Here is a 25,238-nt window from a genome sequence, read left to right as displayed (position 1 = left end):
TTCAGCACCAGGCTTCGACGGAATAGGTTTGCAAGGCAGCAATCTGGTCCAACCTGCACACATTTGCCAAACATTATAATATCCATGCTCAGGCCTCGGCGGATGCGAGCCTGGGTAGAAGGATTCACCAAGCAGCGGTGGCGCACCTTTTAAACAAGAGGTGCATGTAGCTTGGATCGGTGAGTTAATCTCCCACCCATGGACTGCTTTAGGACATCCCACAGTATCTGTGTCCCCCAATGAAACGAAGGAGAAACATGGATTTTTGTGAGAACTCACCGTAAAATCCTTTTCTCCGAGACGCTCATTGGGGGACACAGCACCCACCCTATTAGCCAGTTGGCTCTGTTTTTGTTTAGTTAATACGCATTTATTTATGTGATATAAGGGTGGTCCTTTTATGGACATGTTGTACCTGTATTAAGGCTGATTTTGTTGTCCTCCTACTGCTTTGGCACCAAACTGAGTTCCGCCCGCAATAGGGGCGAGGGTGTATACGACGGAGGAGGAGCTAACCTCTTTTTTTCACTTAGTGTCAGCCTCCTAGCGGCAGAAGCATACACCCACAGTATCTGTGTCCCCCAATGAGCGTCTCGGAGAAAAGGATTTTACGGTGAGTTCTCACAAAAATCCATGTTTCAGGCACAGTGGAGGATTGCACACTTCACTGCAGGTGAGTCACATATGTAAACACATTTGTAAACATGCGCTGCTATTTCGCTCATTACTTCGCCACACACACAAATGATACACACCATTTTAAAGGTAAACTTGCTCCCTTCAGCAAGAAAAGAGCCAAACAAACCACACATTCACGATTTTATCACTAAATACAGTTTAAGGCTATGTGCCCACGATGCGATTTTTAAGCGTTTTTGCCGCGATTTTCTGCGCGAAAACGTTTAAAAATCGTGTACAAAACGCTTCCTATGGCATTCCGCACATGCTGTGCTAATGTTGCGCTTTTTTCCGCGGCGGAAACAATCGCAGCATGCTCATTCTTTTGTGCGGAATCGCAAAGAATTGCCGCGATTCCGCACCCATAGGAATGCATGAGAATCGCTTACTTCCCGCATGTGGCTATGCCCACCATGCGGGAAGTTAAGCGTCTCATGTGCGGTTGGTATCCACGGTGTGGAGGAGAGGAGACTGTCCTCCAGGCCCTGGGTACCATACCCCTGTAAAAAAAAGAACAAAAAATAAAAAATCGGGGTATATTTACCTTCTGACGTCCCGCGCTGCTTTCCCGGCCTAAGCGTTCCCAGTAATGCCTTGCGGCAAGGTCCTGTGATGACGTAGTCTCGCGTGACTCTAGCGGTCTCGCGAGATCGCTATAGTAACGCGAGACCAACGTCATCACAGGTCTCGCAAGGCATTACTGGGAACGCTGTGGCCCGGGATGGCAGCGCGGGACGTCGGAAGGTAAATATACCCCGATTTTTTTTATCATTTTTAACATTTTATTTTTAATTTGGATGCCGCATAGGCGACCTCAATAGTGAAAAGCTGGTCACACTTGTCAAACACTATGTTTGATGAGTGTGACCAACCTGTCAATCACTTTCCAAGCAATGCTTCAAATCGCTTAGAAAGTGCTTGAGAAAATCGCGGCAAAATCGCGAACAGAATCGCGGTAAAATCGTGGTGAAATCGCGCTGAAAAAAACGCGCAATTTCTGGGAAGGAGTCCGGTTTTTAGTGTGCGTTTTAAAACGCTACGTGGGCCCATAGCCTTAATCTTAATTTTCATAAACCTGCAGTAAGGAAAAATGACCTGCAGGAGGCACCACAATACCCCAAAGCGCACTACCAACACATTTGTAAACATACACTGCTTTTTCGCTGATTAGTTCGCCCCACGCACACACACGATACACCATTTGAAATGTAAACTTGCTCCCTTCAGCAAGAAAACAGCCAAACAAACCACACATCCACGATTTTATCACTAAATACAGTTTAAACATTCATTTTCATACCAGCCTACTTTTTCTGAAATTGCCTGCGCCCTCGACGACCAATGTGCAAAAATTTCACACCGGCCAAGCTAGTGTGTGTGTGTATGTATATGTGTGTGAAATGTTTTTCAAACACACACACACACACACACACATATATGTGTGTGTTTGAAAAACATTTTTTTTCTGTCCAAAGTGAGGGCTTGTATTCATCATGGCAAGCTGATGTTTTTCTTTGTACCATTTCAGGGTACATGTGACCTTTTTGATCTTTTTTTTTTTTTTTTTTTTTGTTCATTTACTATATAGGTTTATTTTATATTTTAATACATGGACTGTCACGGTCATGTCAATACCAAATATTATTGTTTGAAAGGGTGATTTGAATACGTTAAAAGAAAGATGATCAGCTCACCTATCATCGAGTGCACTGGATCCCAAAATCCAAAGGGAAGCAGACCATGAAGAGAAGGGAAGGGATACATCTAGCACTTTAAATAAAATCCCAAGTTTTTTTCATTCTTTTTTAGGACTCTTAATACCTGTGATCATCTGATCGCTTGTTGAAATTATGTAAACAGACAGAAGCACGGCACATGAAATGTACCCAGGGATCGCCAAAAAAATAATAATGCATAAATATTAAAGATCATGCTTTTATAAACACAAACAGACATACAAGTAAAAACCCTTAAAAGTCACATGTGACATAAAAATATACACAATAGCCTACAATAGACCTGGAAAACCCCACCATTTTAAAGACCATGTAAATAGAACAATGTTGTCAATCAGCGTGAAAAACATATATACAGACTATAATAATGTAAACCTTTGCCCTTTCGTCTTTTTTCTCCATCTTTTGATCCTGTACATTGCTGCTCTTTCCTACTCAGGTTTATTTTGGGGTGCGTACGACATTTCAGGACATTGAAATGCTTCTTATGGTGCCACTCCTTAATTGCCTTGACTGTGTGTTTCTGGTCATTGTCATGCTGGAAGACCCAGTCACAACCCATCTTCAATGCTTTTACTGAGGGAAGGAGGTTGTTGGCTAAAATCTTACGATACATGACCCCATCCATCCCCCTTTAATACGGTGCGGTCCTGTCCACTTTTCAGAAAAGCAACCCCCAAAGCATGATGTTTCCCCCACCATGCTTCACGATTGGGACGGTATTGTTTGGGTTGTCCTCATCCTCCTTCTTCCTCTAAAAACACGGCAAGTGGAGTTGATACCTAAAAGTTCTATTTTGTCTGATCTGACCACATGACCTTCTCCCATGCCTTCTCTGGATCATCCAAATGGTCATTGACGATCTTCAAACTGGCCTGGACATGTGCTGGCGTGAGCAGGGGGACCTTGCGTGCTCTGCAGGATTTTAATCCATGACGTCGTAGTGTGTTACTAACTGTAATGTTTGAGACTGGTACCATCTCCTGTGTTGTTCTGGTCCGATTCCTGATCTTTCTCAGAATCATCCTTACCCCATGAGGCGAGATCTTGCATGGAGCCCCAGATTGATGAAGTTTGACGGTCATCTTGTATTTCTTCCATTTTCTAATAATTGTGCCAACAGTTGTTGCTTTCTCACCAAGCTGCTTGCCTATTGTCCTGTAGCCCATCTCAGCCTTGTTCAGGTCTACAATTTTGTTCCAGGTGTCCTTAGACAGCTCTTTGGTCTTGGCCACGGTGTAGAGGTTGGAGTGTGATTGATTGAGTGTGGGGACAGGTGTCTTTTATACGGGTAACAAGTTCAAACAGGTGTAGTGGGCGTCATTTTCTTTTTTTCTTGATGCCTCCTCAATCCTTGCATCCTCCTGGTTTTTATTGATGTGGGTGACGCTTCCTATGTCATCCACAGACCTCTGTGACGCTTTCGCCTGTGCATTTGAAGCACAGTCACTCTTTGCTCTGCTCTTAGTAGACCCCACTGTAATATCCCCCCACGCCCTCAGCCCAGCAGTGCTCCTTTGATGGTCTCCACCAGACCAGTTGACGGCACAACCACCTCCGCTGCCATTGATTTGAACATTTCAGCTTTTTTTTTCTGCGTGTAACTCATTGTTTCATCTTTATGTTTCCTTGGAGATATACAAGTATAAAGACATATTAACATGCACAAAGCTCTAGAGAGCAGCATGAGTTTGGATTCATTGTGGGAAAAGAAAGTATCATCTGCGTATATCGTTATGGTAAACTTCTTAATTGATAAGGGGGAAAAAATAGATAAGAAATAATAATAGAAACATGAATGCAAGCCAAATAATAAAACCTTGTGGATGTCTCAAGATTTCTTAACTTATTTCAGATTTCTTTCAGTGTATATTTCATGCCACAGATACAAAATATATTTATTTTTTCTTATATTGTTAAAAAAAATGTACCGTATATTTCATTACATTGGAGGTCATACCTGTCATAGAGGCTGTCTCGTAAAGACCCCTTTTTTAAGCTAAGCTTGCATACATATCTCCTGGAGCTGATGTTGATGAAGTGTGGCTCTTCTCTGGCCCCTCAGTTGTTCTACCGTTCCTCATAGACAGGATGCGGCCAACACATGATTCCCCCTATTAGGGCATATAGTAAAGTGTTTGGTGAACAAACCCTTTTGGGTAATTCTTGACTCAGCTTATTTTACATAGCAAACTGAATATACCAGTTGATGTCTGATAAAATGTGTTGTGTGCTTGTACCGTATGGTCCAGCCATTTTTTTTTATTTCAGTAAATTAATATACAGATGTTGACTGGTTACCAAAGTACTGCGGAGTGCATGGAACGTGGAGGAAACTGATGATATAAGGGAATAGGTTTTGAGGAATATGTGAGAATGATTAGATTATTGAGGTGATTTGTCAGGTCTGCATAAAGAGATGGGTTTTTAAGGCATACCTAAAACTGTGGATACTTGGGATGAACAAGATCATTGGGAAGGGAAGTGCATTCCAGAGAACTGGTGCAACACGAGAAAAGTCTTTTGAGTTGGGAGTGAGAAGTTTTGGATTGTGGAGGATTTTCGTTTCAGTTCTTTAGCAGAACTGAGAACACTGGTAGGGTAATGGACAAAAATGAGAGAGGAGATGTAAGATGGTGCTGCACTGTGGAGAGCTTTGTGAGCGAATGTGATAAGTTTTTGTTGCGTTCTGTAAGATAAGCCACCAGTGCAATGACTGGCACAGGGTGGAGGCACCGGTGTAATGGCTGGTCAGGAATATGAGCTTGGCTGCTGCATTCAGGAGAGGTTGGAGATGGATAGTTTAACAATAGGAAGACTAATTAGTAGTGAGTTTTTGTAGTTGGCACTATCGTGATTATGAGCTAGAGCAAGAGGTTTTATGGGTGACATGAGCAAGTAAGTGATTGGATGAAGAGAGTGAAGGAAAGATTTGCGTCAAATATAACCCCAAGACAGCAGGCGTGCTCCCTGGAAATTATAGTAGTGACGCAAGGACACGTTGTACTGCTTGTTGGTGAGAAACAGACGTCCTTAGTGCATTCCGTTCACCCCCTACAACCTGATGTTTTAGATTTTCCAATAAAGTCCAGCATTTTTAAAGGGGCGGTCGGTGCGACTTTTTTCTTTCTTCTGCTTGGATTTGAATTTTGTGCCATCTAGTGAGACCGTGTCTGACCACTGTCAGGTAAAGAAAGCAGCGAGATCCGAGAATTTGTCATTATGGAATGTTGTTGGGATATCCACAAAGCCTTTCCTATTATGCAGAGAATAAATCCTGGCTAGGCAGGACTTCATCTGCTGGGACATCTAAGGGTACATGCCCACAATCTGGAATAGCGGTGTTTTGGATGCAGCTCACTTAAGGCCTGTTTACCATGACCACAATATCACAATCAATGGACCATAATTATTTATGGATGTGTTTATTTTGCAGGTGGAAAACAGACCAAAGTATTATGGCAGAGAGTGAGTATGTCTTTGTCTTCCATCTTTTGCTAAAATGCTATTTCTTTAATTTCATATACAGTAATACAAGTTATTGAAGTATAATTACTTTATTTTGCAATCTAGTAGTTTGGAAATTGTGATAATCCAGCTCTTGTATCTGGCACAGAAGCCAAAACGGAGAACATACCGTAATTATAAGACACCTTAGCTGATTCCATGTTTGGGTTTCATTATGAGTTCTGCTCCGAGATCACTGTCCTCACATATAAGGCCACAGGCACACGTCCGTTTTCACTTTTACTTCCATGATAATAAGACCATTATTCTCCCATCTTTTTCTTTTTCTCATCCGTTTTTAAAAACTGGAGGTAAACTGGCCAAATTCGTTCCATTGACACTTTGCAATGGATCCGTAAAAAAAAATATATGTAAAGCTAATGTCTTTGTTTTCATCGGATCCTTATTAGGCTTGAATGGCCGTGCCTGATCCTCAAAAAATGGTGAAATTAGGACATGCGCCAAGTTTACTGGAACGGAGACACAGATCTGTTGGAAAAAAGAATGTGTGACTAGGTCCATTAAACTCAGTGGGTTAGCGCATGGATGCGAAAAACGGATTTGTAAATATAATATGAGGGTTTAGCATCTGTGTGGTGGTGTCCACTGTTTGTGGAAAAACGGGACAATGGAGGATCTATCACGCAGAGGAGCCTGATGGGCCGCTTTTAATGGTGGTGAAATGTCTTTCATTTTAATGGAAGAATAACACTGTTGGCTGCTTCCCTATTATTTCTTTCAAAAATCAGTGGAAGCTGTAACTAAAGGCCCCGTTACACATAACGATGTCCCAGCGATCCCACCAACGATCCGACATGGATGGGATCGCTGGGACATCGTCAGGCTGATCGCTGATGAGCTGTCACATAGCTCCTCCAGCGATCAGGACCAGCAAGCAAGCTGGTTTCTAATGTAAACATCGGGAATCCAGGAGCCGCTCGTCTCCTGGATACCCACTGTTTACTTTGACACCAGCGTGTACGCCGGCTTCCAAGGTAAACAGCGGGTATCTAAGAGCCACGGCTCCTGGATACCCGATGTTTACATTAGAAGCCAGCGTCGCTGATCACTGGTCTCTCGCTGCCACACGCAGCGATGCGTGCTGGCCAGAGGGAAACCAGCGATTAGAGATGAGCGACTTTGCCTTTTCTCGGGTCGAGTCGGGTTTCATGAAACCCGGACTTTCGCAAAAGTCGGTTCGAACGCAATCGGCCGATTATCGTGAAAAGTCGAAGGCCGACTGAAACACGAAACCCTATGCAAGTCAAAAGTCGGCAGTGAGTGGAGGACAGGAAACACCTACAGTGCCCATTTTAATGCCAAAAACATCAATTCTTATTACTTAAGCTTGTCAACCTTAATTTACTTTATAATAATAGTTAGGCAATGAAAACTGGGGGTTATTTGGCTAAAGTTGTGGGGGGGGGGGGTAGGGCTGGCTCCAGATTTTCGTGGGCCCAGGGCCAACGAGTGTCACTGGGCTCCTTTAACACATGCTACAATTCATGATCCTCTGATACGGCAGAGAAATAGCGGTATAGTACAATGAAAAATACTTCACTTCTTACATCACATGACTGATATCCATTTTAAATTCTCCAATAACTCCAAAAACGGACAGTATATTACTCCATACAGTATTATGGCCACCGCATAGTGCGCCATACAGAGTAATGAGGCCCGTATATTTCTCCATACAGAATCATTGGTCCCATATAATGTTCGATACAGTATATGATGAGCTCCACATAATGCTACAGTATATGTTGGTCCCCATGGATGAAGCTCCAGTGTCTTATGGGCCCAAATAATGCTCCATATATAATGGGCCCCATTTCCAATGATCCAATGTATACTGCAATGGGCCCTGTAAATGCTCCAGTGTCTGATGTCCACCTTTGGAATGCTCCAGTGTATGGTGGGCTCCATATATCATTCTCCAGAGTATAGTGCTCCCCAAAAATTGCTCCCAACCTTTAAAACAAATAAGTCTCACTAGGGAATCCCCGTACTCTGGACTACTCGTCATCCCCATCTTCCATCTCTCTGCACTTGGACTGTTTAGGCAGAGGGCGTACAGACGTGATGTCATCGCGCTCTCTGTCCAGAATGTCACTGTCAGGAAACGCGGAAGACGTCACGGCGGTGGAGCAGGAAGAGGTAAGTATTTCAGCTTTGCAAGTGCTGTGATCCTGAGCAAGCAGGGGGGGGGCCCACTCGTTGGCGACGGCACTGGCACAGGGCCCCTAATAGTACGGCGGTGTGTCTGATGGCAGAGACACTTTTGCGTACTATGAGGGGCCCTGTGGCAGTGCCGTCGCCCATGAGTATGCCCCCCCCCACCTGCTCAAGGAACCTGCACTTTCATCTGCACCTTCCTCTTTGTCACCATGTAAGGTGGTATAGTATGCGGGAAGTGGAACCTGAGTTTCATCAGGGTCAGATTCTGGCTGTGTAGAGTGCGAGGGGAATGTAGTGGTCTGGGTCAATGTACCAGCAGAATCATCTAGCAGTGGCTGGGCATCAGTGCACTTGTGGCGCCCCCAGGAGTACGGTCGCCACAGTGGCATTACCTTCCTCCTAGGGAGTGTGATGTCATGCTTGGGAGCAAAGAAGGATCTCTCTAGCAGTTAAACCAACACACAGCACAGTTCCCACTCCAGGCCAGCAGGGAGAGCTCTGAACCTGACTGCTGAGGAGTTAGGGCAGTCTGTGAAGGGAAGGGGAAGTGTGTGGACGTGAGAAGGGCAGCTGGAGGATGAGCAGAGTTAAGGCTCACTCCTAGCTGAAGCACATGGTCCGGATTCCGGTCTCCGAGTTTGTAGGGACACTGACGGTCCTGCAGCAGAAACCGGAGGAAGTAGCAGCTGTAAATGCTCTGTTCCCAACTAAGGCTCTGAGGCCCAAGCAGCGACGTGTGTGAGCCAGAAGGAAAAGGCTGCGGCTGCCTGCCATATGAGAAAGTTCCAAAAGAGAGTCAACAGGGGGAACTTCAGTGAACTGCGAGTACCTCAGATAAGCGCTAGAACGGAGGCCACACTACCTATCTGAAGAGAGAGAATTCCTAATTTGCTTCCAGGCTGACCAACTCCTCCATCTGTACTCTGGGTCCTGGACTGCACCTACCAAGTACAGGTAAAGGAACTGCACGACTTTGTCTGTCATCTTTCTCCTGCGCCTGGCGCACGACTCTGCTACATCCTGCACTGCACACCATCTACCAACTCTTTCATCTGCCGTGCAACTACGGCCCTACCTGTGCAGGGCTTCTACATCTTAGCTGCACCACAACATCTGTCCCAGAGAAGCGACACTGCAGCGCTGGTCAATCTGATCAGAAACCACAGGTGGCATCACGTATCATTCACCTATAAACGTTATTCACCCCTTTGCATGGATGCCCAGGGCCACGGACCGGGTCACCACCACCGTGACACATCCATCTGAGGCATGGTATGTTAGAAAGAGCTACATGGACTAATGTGAAGTGTGGCCTGCTGCATCATTTACTTTTGGTGGGGGTGAAGGACACAAGGAAAGGGGTTCTTCCTGACCAGGAGCCAGCACTTGACGACACAATGTTTGCACTTTTTGAAACTTCAGAAGAGGAGGGCATATTAGCTGGAGTCTGTTTCGGCAATGTAAGCCAAAACCAGTTCCTGATGCTCCGGCTTTAAAAGCGGTTAACCTACTCCCAGAAAAGGTATCCTTCCGGAGCCAGACCATGACGCAGGCTCAACACCTCCTGCCTTAGCTGATATTGTGCTTTTGCCACTACCAGCAGATGCACCAGTACCAGCTGGCCCCCCCACGCCCACGTCCACGGCCTCTTCCACCATACTTCCAAATTTTGGAGAAAATGTACCCAAAATAACATCAGATATATGGTACTGTATCAGAAGCGTACAGCTGTATACAGTCAAAGGATAATTGTAAATCTCTGTATATATTTCATGAGTCACACAGACGCTCACAGGCTCAGTATGGATTAGACAAGAATATAAAAAGTAGAAAAAGGGTACAGTATCATCAGATAGCAGGTATATGTAGTATAGTTTAAACATTCTAAATTTCCGTATATATTTCAGGAGGCAGACACAGACGCTCTCAGGCTCAGTATGGATTACAACATAATATAAAAAGCCGTAAAACGGTAATGGATCTGAAGCATACAGCTGAATACAGTGTAGGGGTCATTGTCATTCTCAGTATTTATTTCCAGAGTCAGAAACAGACTCTCACTTGGTCAGTTTGGATTAGACCAGAATATAAAAACCAGTAAATGGGTAATGTATCACAAGCGTAGAGCTGTATACAGTGTTGGGGTAATTTTTAAATCTACATATAAATTGCAGGAGTAACCCACAGACTCACACGCTCAGGATGGATCACACCACAATATAAAAAGAAGATCCGCAAGAAATAATCACACATGTGGGCCAATGTTCCAGGTGTCAATGATACACTTAGAGTGGTGGGTGGAGGAGGACTTTCTGGCAGAAAGGGTACAGTATCACCAGAGACCAGGTATATATAGCATAATTTAAACATTAAAAATGTACGTCTATATATCAGGAGTAGTGTTGAGCCACCCCGCTAGTGTTCGAGTTCGGTTCGTCGAACAGGAGGCAAGTCCGTCAAATGTTCGACAAACACTGTCGAACCCCATTGAAAATAATGGCAGTCAAACACATTCAAAACACCTTAAAAGGTGTCCCAAAGCAGACAAAATGCTCAGAAGACACAAATAACATATGGAAAAGGGCAACTACATATAGAAAAGAGGTGGAGGAGGAGGAGACACAGATATAGGCATGTCATGCCCTTATAAAGTCAAGAAAGGCTGGAATAAAAATCTAAAATACAAAAAAAATTCTAAAAGCGAAGACGATCATATAACGTCGGACTTCCCACCATAAATTATGCCGACTGCCGATCGGGCGGCGTTATTCCCACGACCCTCCAGCGTCCATGAAGGCAAAGTGTTTGGTTTACGTGGGCAGTCTGGTTGCAAAACTGAACCTTTAAGGAATGTCCAGAAGGGCACCACCACAAGGAGTGGAGCCTGCGGCTTAATTGGACTCCACACGGGCAACCTCAACCATGCGAGCCACGGAAAGGTTGGACAGATTGCAAGCTTTCTCGATTCTGCGGGTGGTGGTGCATGGCCGTTTTTAGTTGTGCTAGCGGTTTGTCAGCTTAATTCCGTTAACGAACGAGACTCCGGCATGCCCCCTTGGTCCGCGTCCAGAGGGACACACGAGGCTCTGGCACGCGAGATCGAGCAATAACAGATCTGTCATGCCCTTACATGTCCGGGGCTGCACGCGCGCTACACTGAAAGGACCAGCGTGTGTCGCTTACAGGTGCGGATAACCCGCTGAACCCCGTTAGTGATGGGGATCTGGGATTCCAATTCTTCCCCGCGAACGAGGATTTCCCATTAAGTGCAGGTCAACCGGAATTAGGCCTAACCAGCATTCCAGAAAGAATGTGCAAAAATTAAGTGTCCAAACCGCAGGTGCTGTAGCTTGCTTAACAGCTGGGCTCCTCTGTTGAGTAGCACACAGTGCTTACATAAACAGGCGGCATAGCTAGGTTCACGGGTGGGCAACTCTGCTGAGTAGCAGACAGTGCTTACATAAACAGGCGGCATAGCTAGGTTCACGGGTGGGCTCCTCTGCTGAGCAGTAGACGCAGGTACTAGGCCCAAAGTATTGACTGGGCTAAATGAAGTTAAAAAATGGTTATTACATAAACAGGCGGCACAGCTTGGTTCACGGGTGGGCTCCTCTGCTGAGTAGCAGACACAGTTACTAAGCCCAAAGTATTAACTGGGCTAAATGCAGTCAAAAAATGTTTTTTTCATAAACAGGCGGCATAGCTAGGTTCACAGGTGGGCTCCTCTGCTGAGTAGCAGACAGTGCTACAAGGCCCAAAAGGATTTTCTGGACAAGATGCGGTAAAAAATTATTAGAAACACACGGTGTAGCTCCTTGACAGGTGTACTACACCGCTGGCTACCAGACACCGCTACTATGCCATGAAACTGTCTATTAACATTGAAAACCATTATTAATGTGAAAATAAAGTTACGCTTTTGGTGATCGATCCGTTCTCGAACAGCCGCATTTTAAGCAAAGTGTTCGAGTTCGACGAACGGCTCAAACAACACCCAAAACAGCTCGAATTTGAACTTGGCGAACAGTTCAACTTGAACACCGCTCATCTCTAATCAGGAGGCAGACTCAGACGGTCTCAGGCCCAGTATGGATTCGACAAGATTGTAGAAAGTTGAGAAAAGGGTACAGTATCACCGGATAACAGATATATAGCATAGTTTACACATTAAAAATCTATGTGTATATATCAGGAGGCAGACTCGGATGGTCTCAGGCCCAGTATGCATTAGACAAGAATCTAAAAAGTAGAAAAAGGGTAATGTATTCGAAGCGTACACCAGTATACACTGTTGGGGTATTTTTAAATCTTGATATATATTTCAGTGTCAGTAAGACGGTCCAGACTCTCCGCAAGAGGTAACGAGATGGATACAAGTACAGACGGAAAGTCGTGATTGCAGAAATTTTGGAATTACTAATCATGGAAAAAAACTCCCGGGAGAATTCTCAGAGGCGATGCTGACCCTCAATTACTTTATCTGTAGAGACAGCGAAAACAGTTCTTTTTGAAGAAAGGGTTGCTGTATCGCAGTACCGTGGATCCCATCACCGTTACTCATCTCCATCAAATTGTGATCACAGGGAGAGATGTAGACATGGTCCTCACTGCCTATCATGATCTGTCAGGTAAGTTTGGAGTGCAAAAGACAGAAGCCACAGGCCGTAGGCGATTCTATTGAATTGGCATGAGAGGACACATTTAAAAATGTGGGCAGGAATGTCACACGTCTGTGATTAGGAAAACTGTGAAAGCTGATGATAAACCACCACTGCATCTCATTGTGAGTCCACGTCCATAACAAATGGAAGCCATTGATCATCTGAAGATAGAGCCCAGCAGGACAGGGCATAGCTACGTCTTAACCATCATCTATCAGTTCACCAAATATGTAGTGGCAGTCCCAGTGAAGGATTTAACAGCCCAGACTACACAGCGGTGGAGCAGGGAGAGGTAAGTATTGCAAGTACTGGGGCCCTGAGCAAGCGTGGGGGGCCCACTCGTGGGCGGCGGTACTGGCACAGGGCCCCTCATAGTACGCCGGTGTGTCTGACGGCGGGTGTGCACCCCCACCATCAGAGACACTTGATTGTACTATGAGGGACCCTGTGCCAGTGCCGTCGCCCAAGAGTGGGCCCACCCACCTGTCCAGGGCAACGGCACTCGCACGGGTGCGTGCGCCAGGTGGTGGCCCCAGCCCGGGGGGGGCAGCCCAGTTAGGGAGGTTGAAAAAATGGCATATGTTGATGTTGGACATTCAGCAGCTGCAAATGGAGGAATTGGAGAAGTCCGAGGAAGAAGAGGACAAAAGCGAGCCATTTTTCTGGCAACCTATGTGTCAGCAGGGGAAGGTGGGACAAAATCCTTTGAAACCCATGCATGGTTCATTTTAATGAAGATTAGATCATCAACATTTTGAGTCGACAGACGGGTCCTTTTTTCTGTCAGGATTGATCCAGCAGCACTGAAGAATTTCGGATAGCACACTAGCAGCAGGGCAAGCGAGCTCCTGTAAGGCATATTGTGCCAATTCAGGCCAGGTGTCCAGTTTACAGGCCCAATAGTCAAAGGGGAATGACCTGTAAGGGAGAACATCGATATGGGAGGAGAAGTAGTTTGTAACCATAGTTGACAACTGCTGTCTCCTGTCACTTTCAGTCGATGCAGTATTACCAGTCGTGTGAGCGGTACTTGAAAAATCAGTCCACAACATGGTCATGAAACCCCTGTCTCCAACGCCACTTCGGATGTGTGCACCACGAACACCTCTTCCATGTTGCCCCCTACGGCTCGTGTGAGAACCATCACCGCTGCTGTGTGCTGGGAATGCCTCAAGCAAACGGTTTACCAGAGTTGTTTTTTGTTAGCCAATATTAGCTCTAGGTTCTCCTGTGGCATGATGTTTTGGAATTTGCCTTTATAGCGTGGATCCAGGATGCTGGCCAACCAGTAGCCGTCATCATTCATCATTTTGGCAATGTGGGGGTCCCTTTTTAGGATCTGCAAGGCATAATCACACATGTGGGCCAATGTTCCAGGTGTAAATAATGCACTGCAAGTGCTGGGTGGAGGAGCACTGTCTGGCAAAACCACATCCCTCCAGTCACGCACAAACCCTGTACCTGACCTTGCCACGCCAACATTTTCTCTTGCCCCCTGAGAAGCATCCTTCTCCCCTAAATAATCATCCCCATCATCCTTCTCCTCCTTCCTCTTCTTCCACCACCTCGTCCAGGAGAGTTCCCTGAGCAGACAATGGCTGACTGTCATCAAGGCTTCCCTCCTCCTCCTCTTCCTCTTCCTCCTCGGCTGCAGACACCTGCTCCTTAATGTGCGTCAAAGTTTGCATGAGCAGACGTATAAGTGGGATGCTTATGATGGCGTCGTCTGCGCTTACCAGCCGTGTGCATTTCTCAAAACACTGAAGGACTTTACAGAGGTCTTTCAGCTTCGACCACTGCACACCAGACAACTCCATGTCTGCCCTCAAACTGCCTGTCCGTGTATCCTCCCACAAATGCATTACAGCCTGCCTCTGTTCGCACAGCCTCTCAACGATGTGCAGGGTGGAGTTCCACCTTGTTGCAACATCTATAATTAGGCGGTGCTTGGGAAGGTGGAGCAATCTCTGCAGCTTCTGCATACGACTGGAGTGTACGGGCGACTGGTGGATGTGCGAGCACAGTCTTCGCACCTTATGGAGCAGGGCTGTTAACTCCGGATAATTATTGAGGAAGCACTGCACCACCAGGTTCAAGGTGTGAGCCAGGCAAGGTATGTGTCGGAGTTTTGAAAGGGCTATGGCTGCCACAAAATTCCTGCCATATCACTAACTACCTTGCCTGCCTCAAGATGTAGACTGCCCAGCCATGACTCAGTTTGTCGCTGCAAGTAGTCGGCCAGTACCTCCGCGGTGTGTCTGTTGTCGCCCAAACACATCATCTTCAACACAGCCTGCTGACGCTTACCATTAGCTGTTCGATAGTAGGACACCTCGTGTGCAACACTGGCAGCTGCGGATGGAGTGCTCGTGCGACTGCGCTCTGTGGACGAGCTTTCGCTTCTGGAGGAGGGTCGAACGCCTACAGCCAACTGTTTCCTGTTAGGAGTCGGATTTCTGCGTTTACTCAGCAGGGATCCAGATCCTCACATTCTGCACTCTCCTCCTATTTTTCCACTGCAGAGGAGATTGCCTTGCAGCAAATCTCTCCTGAGGCTAAGTCCTTCTGTCCTCTTACTGGGCATGCTCATGGGACAATCTCCCATTGGAGATCGGGAGTCATGTACTCAGGTCCCGCTCCAGTTCTCATTGGTCCATCTAAGAGATCTGGAAGCGTGCAGAAGGTCCCGGCTTCTATAAAAGGCGCGCATGGCTGTCCCGTCATGCGCTAGTATAGACTATACTTGCTATGTGTGAATGGTGACGGATGTATGACTCTGGTGACTGACTCATTTGAAACCCCTTCCCTCTGATATTACGCATGGTGATAGGGAATTAGTTTAGTAGTCAGCGCCAGTCAGTGGCAAGCCTTAAGCCACTGTGCTCACCCCACCGCTACGCTAGTGGCCGACATCGCGCTTGCTATCTGGCTTTGTCGTTGAGCGGCAGTGTCCAACGCCACGCTGCAGTTGCAGCCCTTCTTGGCGTTCGCAGCAGCGACGTCGCACACACGGTAGGTCTAGAGGGATGCAGCTCCCCTGTCTTGGGTCCTGCTCCTGTGACCAGATACCGTGTGTGCATTAACCTGAAGCCTGTGTCTCTAACAGGTTCAGCGTTTTGTATGCTACCTGAAGCCTGTGTCACTAATAGGTTCAGTGTTTTGTATGTTTTTGTTCCGGCACCTCTGTGTGTGAGCAGAGTCCGCGCTGCACACTCCGGGTGAAGTTGAACCCGTGTGCATCATACCGCCATATTGCTCCTCTGTCATCACTCAGCAGCGGTTGTTAGACCTACTGCACGGTGGACCCCGAGCGGCGAACGCACTTTATTATTTATTTTTATTTAGTGTGTTCCGCCGTTCCTAACATTATACTAGCGCCAGGGTCTGGCAGAACAGCAGCAACTGTTACAGTGTATTCGGCAGCTTGAGGGCCGGTTGGCCACTCTTGAGAGGGCTCTCTCAGCTGCACAATCCACCGAAGCTGCTGTAAAGGCAATCACAGACGCGGTTTCCCGTATGTCCACGTCCTCCCCCGCGCCGACAGTTACCCGCCTCCAGTTGCCCGATAAATTTTCTGGCGATGGCGCCTCCTGTAGGGGTTTCATCAGTCAGTGCTCCATTCAGCTGAAGTTACTGGCTTCGCGATTCCCTACGGAACGGGCCAAGGTGGGGTTTATTGTTTCCCTGCTGTCGGGCAAAGCGTTGGAGTGGGCTACGCCACTATGGGAGCGTGGTGACCCAGAGGTCCGGACCGCTGCTCACTTTCTAACAGCTACTAAGCAGGTCTTCCTCGGTCCACTGGTCACGCACGATACCTCTCTTCAGCTTCTTGCTTTGACTCAGGGTGCTCTCTCGGTTAGTCAGTATGCTGTCCGTTTTTTTACACTGGCTTCCGAGTTGGAGTGGTCCGATAAAGCTCTCATCCCTGTGTTTTGGAGAGGTTTGGCGGAGCACGTTAAAGATGCTCTCTCCACTAGAGAGGTTCCTGCCAGTTTGGAAGAGCTGATTGCCTTTTCCACCCGCATTGACCTCCGTTTTTCGGAGCACGGTATGGAGCGTGCTCAAGCCAAACGGAAGGTTACTCCGGCTCCCAATTTTTTTGAGCCTCTGGAAGTACCAGTGTTTTGTATGTTTTTGTTGCGGCACTTCTGTGTGTGAACAGAGTCCGCGCTGCACACTCCGGGTGATGTTGAACCCGTGTGCATCATACCGCCATATTGCTCCTCTGTCATCACTCAGCAGCGGTTGTTACACCTACTGCACGGTGGACCCCGAGCGGCGAACGTACTTTATTATTTTTATTTAGTGCGTTCCGCCGTTCCTAACAGTTTCCTATACCGTGGGCTAGGCAGCACTGTCCCACTGCCGCTGACCCCTGTGGACCCTGCATCCACCACATTAACCGCAGTGATGGACACGTAACGGCCCTGGCCATGCCTACTAGACCATGCATCTGTTGTGAGGTGCACCTTTCCACTCACTGATTGCTTGAGTGCATGGACAATGCGTTCTTTCACATGCAGGTGGAGGGCTGGGATGGCTTTTCGAGAAAAGAAGTGCCGACTGGGTAGCTCATAGCGTGGTACTGCATAGGCCATGAGCTCGCGCAAAGCTTCTCTTTCAACCAACCGGTAGGGCATCATCTCTAACGAGATTAGTTTGGCAATGTGGGCGTTCAAACACACTGTACGCGGATGAGAGGATGAGTACTTTCTTGTTCTACTCAGAGTCTCTGGTAGGGTGAGCTGGACTTGAGAGCTGCATATGGTGGAACTTGCGGTGGACATGGCGGACTGAAAGAGGGTTGGTGATGGTGTTGGTGGTCTTGCTGATGGTCTAGATTCAGTCTTTCGTAGCAATAACATTGTGATTCCCTGACTGTTTTGGCCTTGCGACGACACCTCAACATTTGCTGCTGGTGGTGTGCTAACTGGTGGGCTTACAGTGGGGGAAGTGATGTAGCGTTGCTGACTACCTTCATTCGGAGCAGGTGCACATGTGGTACGTGAGGTTTGGTAGTTCGTCCACGCTTGCAAGTGCATGGTGGTTGAATGTCTAAGCATGCAACTGGTATTCAAATTTCTCAGATTTTTCCCTCGGCTAAAGGTCTTTGCGCACTTCTTACAGATAACCTTTGCCTGATCATTAGGATTTTGTTCAAAAAAGTGCCACACTGCACTCTTCCTACTAGGGAAGACAGTTTGAGGCCTTGCACTCTGTGCTAATTTGACCGTCTGGCCAAGCTGTCGTGCAACTCTTTTGGTTTTTCGAACCCGTTTTTGGACTGCTACGGGCTTGCCAGATGACAGCTGTTGCGATGTCGATGCCTGCTGCAGATCCTCCTCTTCTGAGCTATTGGCAGCGGCACCCTCTTCCCCCAATGGATGCCAATCTTGGTCAACAACTGGGTCATCCATCACCTCCTCTTCAATTTCATGTGCACCTTTCTCTGTGTCACCGTGTAAGGTGGTATAGTATGCGGGAAGGGGCACCTGAGTTTCATCAGTGTCAGATTCTGGCTAAGTACACTGCGAGGACAATGTAGTGCTCTGAGTTGAATGTACCAGCAGAAAAATCTAGCAATGGCTGTGCATCAGTGCACTCCATGTCAGATTCATCTTGGACTGGGGAATTCACAATTTGACTTGATAACCCAGGCATAGTATGTGAAAAGAGCTCCATGGAGTAATCTGTAGTGTGGCCTGCCGCATCCTTCACTTTTAGTAGGGGTGAAGGACACAAGGAAAGGTGTTGTTCCTGACCAGGAGCCTCCACTGACGACTCAGTGCTTTTATTTTTTGAAACTTCAGAAGAGGAGGCGATAGAGCTGGAGGCTGTGTCAGCAATGTAAGCCAAAACTTGTTCCTGAAGCTCCGGCTTTAAAAGCAGTTTACCTACTCCCAGAAAAGGGAGCCTTCAAGGCCTTGTGGAGCCAGACGATGACGCAGGCTCAACACCTCCTGCCTTAGGTGCTATTGTGCTTTTGCCACTACCAGCAGAAGCACCACCATCAGTACCAGCTGGCAACCCCCGCCCATGTTCACGGCCTCTTCCACCATACTTCCTTATTTTTGGGAAAATGTACCCAAAATACCACCAGCTATATGGTACTGTAAAACAAGGTACAAGCTGTATATAGTATTGGGGAGAATTTGAATCTCCCTAGAGATTTTAGGAGGCTGAACAATTATCTCAGGCCCACTATAGATTACACGTCAATTTAACAGGCTGAAATTGGCTGGTGTATGTCAAAGTACAAGGTGTGTGTATATAGTATTTGGGAGAATTTGAATCTCCCTAGAGATTTTAGGAGGCTGACAATGATGCTCTCAGTCCAAGTATGGCAGCAGGCAGCCTAATAAGCAGGACTGCTGCACACAAAAGTGTGGAAAAATGAACGCTTGGTAACTGCAGAAAAGAGGAAGAAAAGTATTTTTGCTTTTAAAAAAGCAGTTTGCACAGCAGTGTGCAAACAGCAATGCAGCTATCAGGGAGTCTTATAAGGCAGCCTAATAACCAGCAGAGCTGATGCACAAAAATAGCGCCTCCCCTGTCACTGCACACAAACTGTTGTGTTGTACACAGGGCCGTGGAGTCGGTAAGCCAAACCTGCGACTCCGACTCCTCAATTTCCCTTACACCGACTCAGACTCCCACATATATTGCTTATGTTTAAGTGAAAAATTTATTCTAGTACAATGTGAACATCAGACATTAAATCATTTTTATGATACAATAATCAAGATATTTAGATAGAACATAATATTTATTGGAATACAACTTTAGAACACAAAAAACTAATAAATTGTAAACATGTAATACACTATGTAATATCGATTACACATATCTATATATATATATATATATATATATATATATATATATATATATATATATATATATATATATATATATATATATATATATACAGTCATATGTAAAAGTTCGGGCACCCCTATTAATGTTAACCTTTTTTCTTTATAACAATTTTGTTTTTTGCAACAGGTATTTCAGTTTCATATATCTAATAACTGATGGACTCAGTTATATTTCTGGATTCAAATGAGGTTTATTGTACTAACAGAAAATGTGCAATCTGCATTTAAACAAAATTTGACCGGTGCAAAAGTATGGGCACCCTTATCATTTTCTTGATTTGAACACTCCTATCTACTTTTTACTGACTTCCTGAAGCACTAAATTGGTTTTGTAACCTCATTGAGCTTTGAACTTCATAGCCAGGTGTATCAAATCATGAGAAAAGGTATTTAAGGTGGCCACTTGCAAGTAGTTCTCCTATTTGATTCTCCTATGAAGAGTGGCATCATGGGCTCCTCAAAACAACTCTCAAATGATCTGAAAACAAAGATTATTCAACATAGCTTTTCAGGGGAAGGATACAAAAAGTTGTCTCAGAGATTTAACCTGTCAGTTTCCACTGTGAGGAACATAGTAAGGAAATGGAAGAACACATGTACAGTTCTTGTTAAGCCCAGAAGTGGCAGGCCAAGAAAAATATCAGAAAGGCAGAGAAGAAGAATGGTGAGAACAGTCAAGGACAATTCACAGACCACCTCCAAAGACCTGCAGCATCATCTTGCTGCAGATGGTGTCACTGTGCATCGGTCAACAATACAGCGCACTTTGCACAAGGAGAAGCTGTATGGGAGAGTGATGTGAAAGAAGCCGTTTCTGCAAGCACGCCACAAACAGAGTCGCCTGAGGTCTGCAAAAGCACATTTGGACAAGCCAGTTACATTTTGGAAGAAGGTCCTGTGGACTGATGAAACAAAGATTGAGTTGTTTGGTCATACAAAAAGGCGTTATGCATGCGCTGTATTGTTGACCGATGCACATATCTGCTGTCATTGTTACAGTAACTTTGTCACTTACAAAATATCTTGTTAATGATGTTTGAGACGCTCTTTCCTCCTCCTTTGCCTGGCAGGAAGTGTCAGTCTGTGTGCTACCCGGCTTTCATTCTTTTTGGTACAGATAAGATATAGAGACAGATATGGATAAATGGATAGATAGAGCAGATTTCTAATCTGCTTTTGATATTGAAAACATTATCTATGAGCTCAAAAACCTTTCAGGTGATGCGGTTTTTTAAAAATCTGATCGGCTTTTGTAGCTGAAAAACGTATCCACAAAAAACGCAGCAAAAATGCTGTGTGTGAATGTAGCCTTAGATCAGGAATAGAACAGCCATTTATAGGGCATTTCATAACTTTCCCAAATTCCTCTGAAAAAAATATTCAGCACATTCTGCATTGAACTACTGTACTCAATTTATTATATATTTTCGGAGTCGGTCCATTTTATACCGACTCCGACTCCACAGCCCTGAAAATCGCTACCAGCAGAAGCAGTTTTTTTGTTCTTCACTGCCTAACGCTCTCCCTTATTCAGAATCAGCAGCAGCAACCTCTCCCTATGCTAAGATCGGCAGAAGTAAGATGGCGGTCGGCGTGCACGCCCTTTTATAGCCCCTTTGACGCCACACAAAGCCAGCCAATCACTTGCATGCCCTTCTCAAAGATGGTGGTGACCGCTACCCATGTCATCGCGTTGCCCACAGTGCGCGTCCTCCATCATTGGCTGAAAAAGGGCGCTGGAAGCATCATTTGAAACGCGACTTTGGCACTCTGGTCGCCGACCTCACGCTATGGTCGAGTTTTCGTTTCATGAAACCCGACTTTAGCGAAAGTCAGCGACTTATGAATTTGACCGACCCGTTTCGCTCAACTCTACGAGCGATCAAAAAATGGCCCAGGACTATCGAGCAGGATCAGCGATACCCGGCAGGGGGGCCGGACGCTGATCCCCGTCACACACTGCGATCTCGCTGGCGAGATCGCAGTGTGTGACGGGGTCTTTAGACTTGTAACAGAGCCTTTGACATACATTTGGCCAAGCCTGATCTCTCCCTGCTGGTAAACTAGATCAGCTCGTAGAATCTAGTTTATAATTATTATCTATATATAGCCATAATCTTCTGTGCTGTTGTACAGCAGAGAGCGAGCGAGAGCCCAGCCATAATGAATATGTACCTAGGGAGATTAAAATTAGTAACACTCTATAAAAAGATCCTGGAAGCAGGACAGAATCATTTAGGTGAGGAGGTTAATAGAGATCCCCCGCCTTGACTCATAGTGGACGTGCCGCAGCCGAGGAAGACCTGACCAGTCAGACTTTTATAGCGTTACATGGTGGTCATTCAGGTAGTCGTCCTTCTAAGACATGCACGACTTGTCATGGCCAAAGCGGCTTTCAATTAGGTTCATAGAGCAGGATTCTGTCTGGGAGACCCACTCTGATGTTCCTCTGCCCGAATTAGGCATTTAGGCAGGGGTTGTCCACATTTCGAAACCCTTTGAGGGTACATGCCCATGGTCAGGAACTGCTGCTGGTTTGACGCAGCTTTTTTATGTAGCATTAAGCCCACAGCGACCAGCTGTTACAGCATAGTGGTTGGGATTTCTAGAAATCCCATGCCCGCTGTATGTCCACAGGGTGCCCGCGGATCACCCGCGGAGACTGACATGTGGCGCGTCTTTCCAGACCGCAGCAGGTCTATTTTTCTTGCAGAGACTAGCGCCTCTGCAAGAGAAATTACATCAATACAAATGTATTGAATGCGGTAAATCCGCACGGTTCAGTGAACACACGCGGATTTACAGAGCTGATTGAATTAGGAACCAGTAGCTCCTGCCCTCCAACTATATCCAGTAAACCCATGAATCATGGTCCCGAGAAGGAAGCAATGTGAGTGCTTCCTAAACAGTATACACAACCTCTGGTTCAGTATTGGGAATACAATTATCCAATAGGAAAAGATGGTATAATAAATAGTGATGCGCGAGCGTGCTGGGATAAGGTGTTATCTGAGCATGCTTGAGTGCTAATAGAGCATCTTCGGCGTGCTTGAATGCAATGTTTGAGTCGCTGTTGCTGCATTTCTTGTGGCTGTTCAACAGCCGCAACACATGCAGGGATTGCCAAAAAACAGGCCTTCCCAAAAGATTTGCCTTCTGTACCCTCCTGGTTGCACTGTTTATTGCTGACTGCAGAATGAATGAACTGAGAATCTGTCAGTGAAATCATTCAGATTCAAAGACAGGTTGTAGCTCCTCTTTTCCTGAGCTCCTCTCAGCTGATTTATGACCAGAGACCACATCAAAGTTGAATATGCAGCGAAGCAAAGAGCCTGTAAAAGCCACTTTTGCAAAATTTTTAATTAAGTACATTTGCAAAAAATGATTTTTAGCCTCAAACTCATGCATTAAATGTCCGCAAAGTTGGACAAGAGTCTTTATACAGCATATAAAAGTGTCGTCTGACTGCAAACTGCTTACGGTATTTGTTTTTGTTTTTTTTAGATTTTTTGGTATGATTTCAAGGGAAGAAACAGACCAACTACTGAGTGTTGCAGAAGGCAGTTACCTAATCCGTGAAAGTCAGCGGCAACCTGGAACGTACACCTTAGCTTTAAGGTAAGAAATATGATTTCTGATGTGGCTGAGGTATCATGTTATGGCGGCTAGTAGTATGAATTGAAATCTGATATTGCCAGTGGTGGCTTGGCTTATGAATATTTCTCCGTACCCAAAGGTGTCAATCTCTAGGCCTGTGGGAAACCGCTTTCATAGCCCTACTACTCTGGAGCAGCGCTCTTCTAGCCACTGGCCAGTCTGTCCATTGCAGTTCGCGCTCATACTATTTTACACAGACATTTGCATGAGTATGATTAGGGGGTCTGTATTTGGGAGAAGAGTCTGATTTGAGGGTATATATTTAGTGGGAGTCATCTTATTTGGGTGGCTGTATTTAGGGGGAGTCATGTGATTTGCGTGTCTGTATTTAGGGGGAGTCATCTGATTTGGGTGTCTGTATTTAGGGGGAGTCATCTGATTTGGGTGTCTGTATTTAGGGGGAGTCATCTGATTTGCGTGTCTGTATTTAGGGGGAGTCATCTGATTTGCGTGTCTGTATTTAGGGGGAGTCGTCTGATTTGCGTGTCTGTATTTAGGGGGAGTTGTCTGATTTGGGTGTCTGTATTTAGGGGGAGTCATCTGATTTGCGTGTCTGTATTTAGGGGGAGTTGTCTGATTTGGGTGTCTGTATTTAGGGGGAATGTGATCGGGGTTCTACATTCCTTTTAGTGGATATATTTACTGTCAGGAAACACTTTCAGATTCAAATATTGTAGGTCGGAGTCGTGTTCCTATATCAGCAGGTAGGGCATAGGGTCAGATAGCTTACACTACTCATAAATTGCATTTCTATATACTTCTCATTTTTGAATCTTCAAAATGTCCCTTTTCAAAATAAAATTGCGCTCACACACTTTTTTTTTTATTTAAATTACTCATATTGTCGGTTTATTTGTGTGCCTAGGATCTTCAGTGTTCATGAGTAGTGAATAGTGATGGGCGAATGTGCTGGGATAACGTGTAACCGAATATCTTACACATGCTCGGATAATATTTTTGAGTTCCTACAGCAGCATGTTTTGTGGCAGTAGACAGCCGCAACACATCCCCAGGGCATTACCTAACGAACAGGCAATCCCTGCATGTGTTGCAGCTGTCTACTGCTGCAAAACTTGCTGCTGTAGGGACTCAAAAATATTATCCGAGCACGCCCAAGATACTAGGTGACACGTTATCCAAGCACGTTCGCTCATCACTAGTAGAGAATCCTTCCTTCCCCCATCTCATGGACATTCCCCAGTAGAGAATCTCCTGATCTTGAGCCCCATTTGTCGTTTTCTCTGTATGGCTCAGTCTCTCTCCTGCTCTTCTCTTGCCAGACTATAGATTCAATATGTCTGTGGCCATTAATGAGTAACGAGTATGCAAATTCAGTGAGGGCCTTCTGTCACTATAACTTGTAAGCTAGTAGTCACTGTTCATCATGTGAAGATCTCTACACGTGTCCATGTGAGCTATGAATTGTTAGAGGGCATGAGATTCATAGGCCGGCTGGATCAGAAGTGCGATATCCCCCCCACCCCACCCTACACGTATATACAGACGGACATGGGACAGATTTATTCACGTTTTCCTTCCTACATAACTAAAGCTTGGTGACTCTTTAGTCCAATCTTCCTGTCCTGGTAGGACAGTGGAATAAACTATAATAAGATGTGTCAGGTGATACAGGTATTATTCTGCCCACGCTGCTTTGTACGAGCTGCTCGCTGCAGATAATTGTGCAGAAAAATTCTGAAACTCGTGAAATGTTAGGCATTGCTAACAAGTCATCAGCAGTGACAGCACAGTGACTGAAGTGCTGCCAATAATGCAGTTATATCTAGAGCCACCGTGCCGATGTCCCAGATCTGTACAGCTGTAGCGAGACGGATGAGAGCGACTGAGTAACTATACGCGAACACCGCCATCCACTGGGCCAAAGTAGCTCCCCACCTCCCATTGGTCAACCCGTATTACGACGATCTGAGTGAACGACA

The 25,238-nt window shown here is 45.9% G+C and overlaps 1 protein-coding gene across 1 annotated transcript in view; it reads left to right on the top strand.

The window, feature by feature from the left end:
* Positions 1-25,238, top strand: part of CHN1 (chimerin 1) — a 122,398-nt gene that overhangs the window by 30,619 nt on the left and 66,541 nt on the right. The window contains exons 3-4 of the mRNA XM_073545933.1: positions 5,851-5,882; positions 23,146-23,259. Of these exons, the coding sequence (XP_073402034.1) occupies positions 23,156-23,259 (104 nt within the window). The 5' untranslated portion in view covers positions 5,851-5,882; positions 23,146-23,155. The remainder of the gene's footprint in view (positions 1-5,850; positions 5,883-23,145; positions 23,260-25,238) is intronic.

This window comes from Dendrobates tinctorius, unplaced genomic scaffold (genome assembly GCF_039654945.1).
Source record: "Dendrobates tinctorius isolate UK_male_01 unplaced genomic scaffold, ASM3965494v1 ptg000143l, whole genome shotgun sequence".
Classification (NCBI taxonomy): Eukaryota; Metazoa; Chordata; class Amphibia; order Anura; family Dendrobatidae; genus Dendrobates; species Dendrobates tinctorius.
Note: the sequence above shows the minus strand (reverse complement) of the source record. Positions and strands in the feature narration are given on the sequence as shown.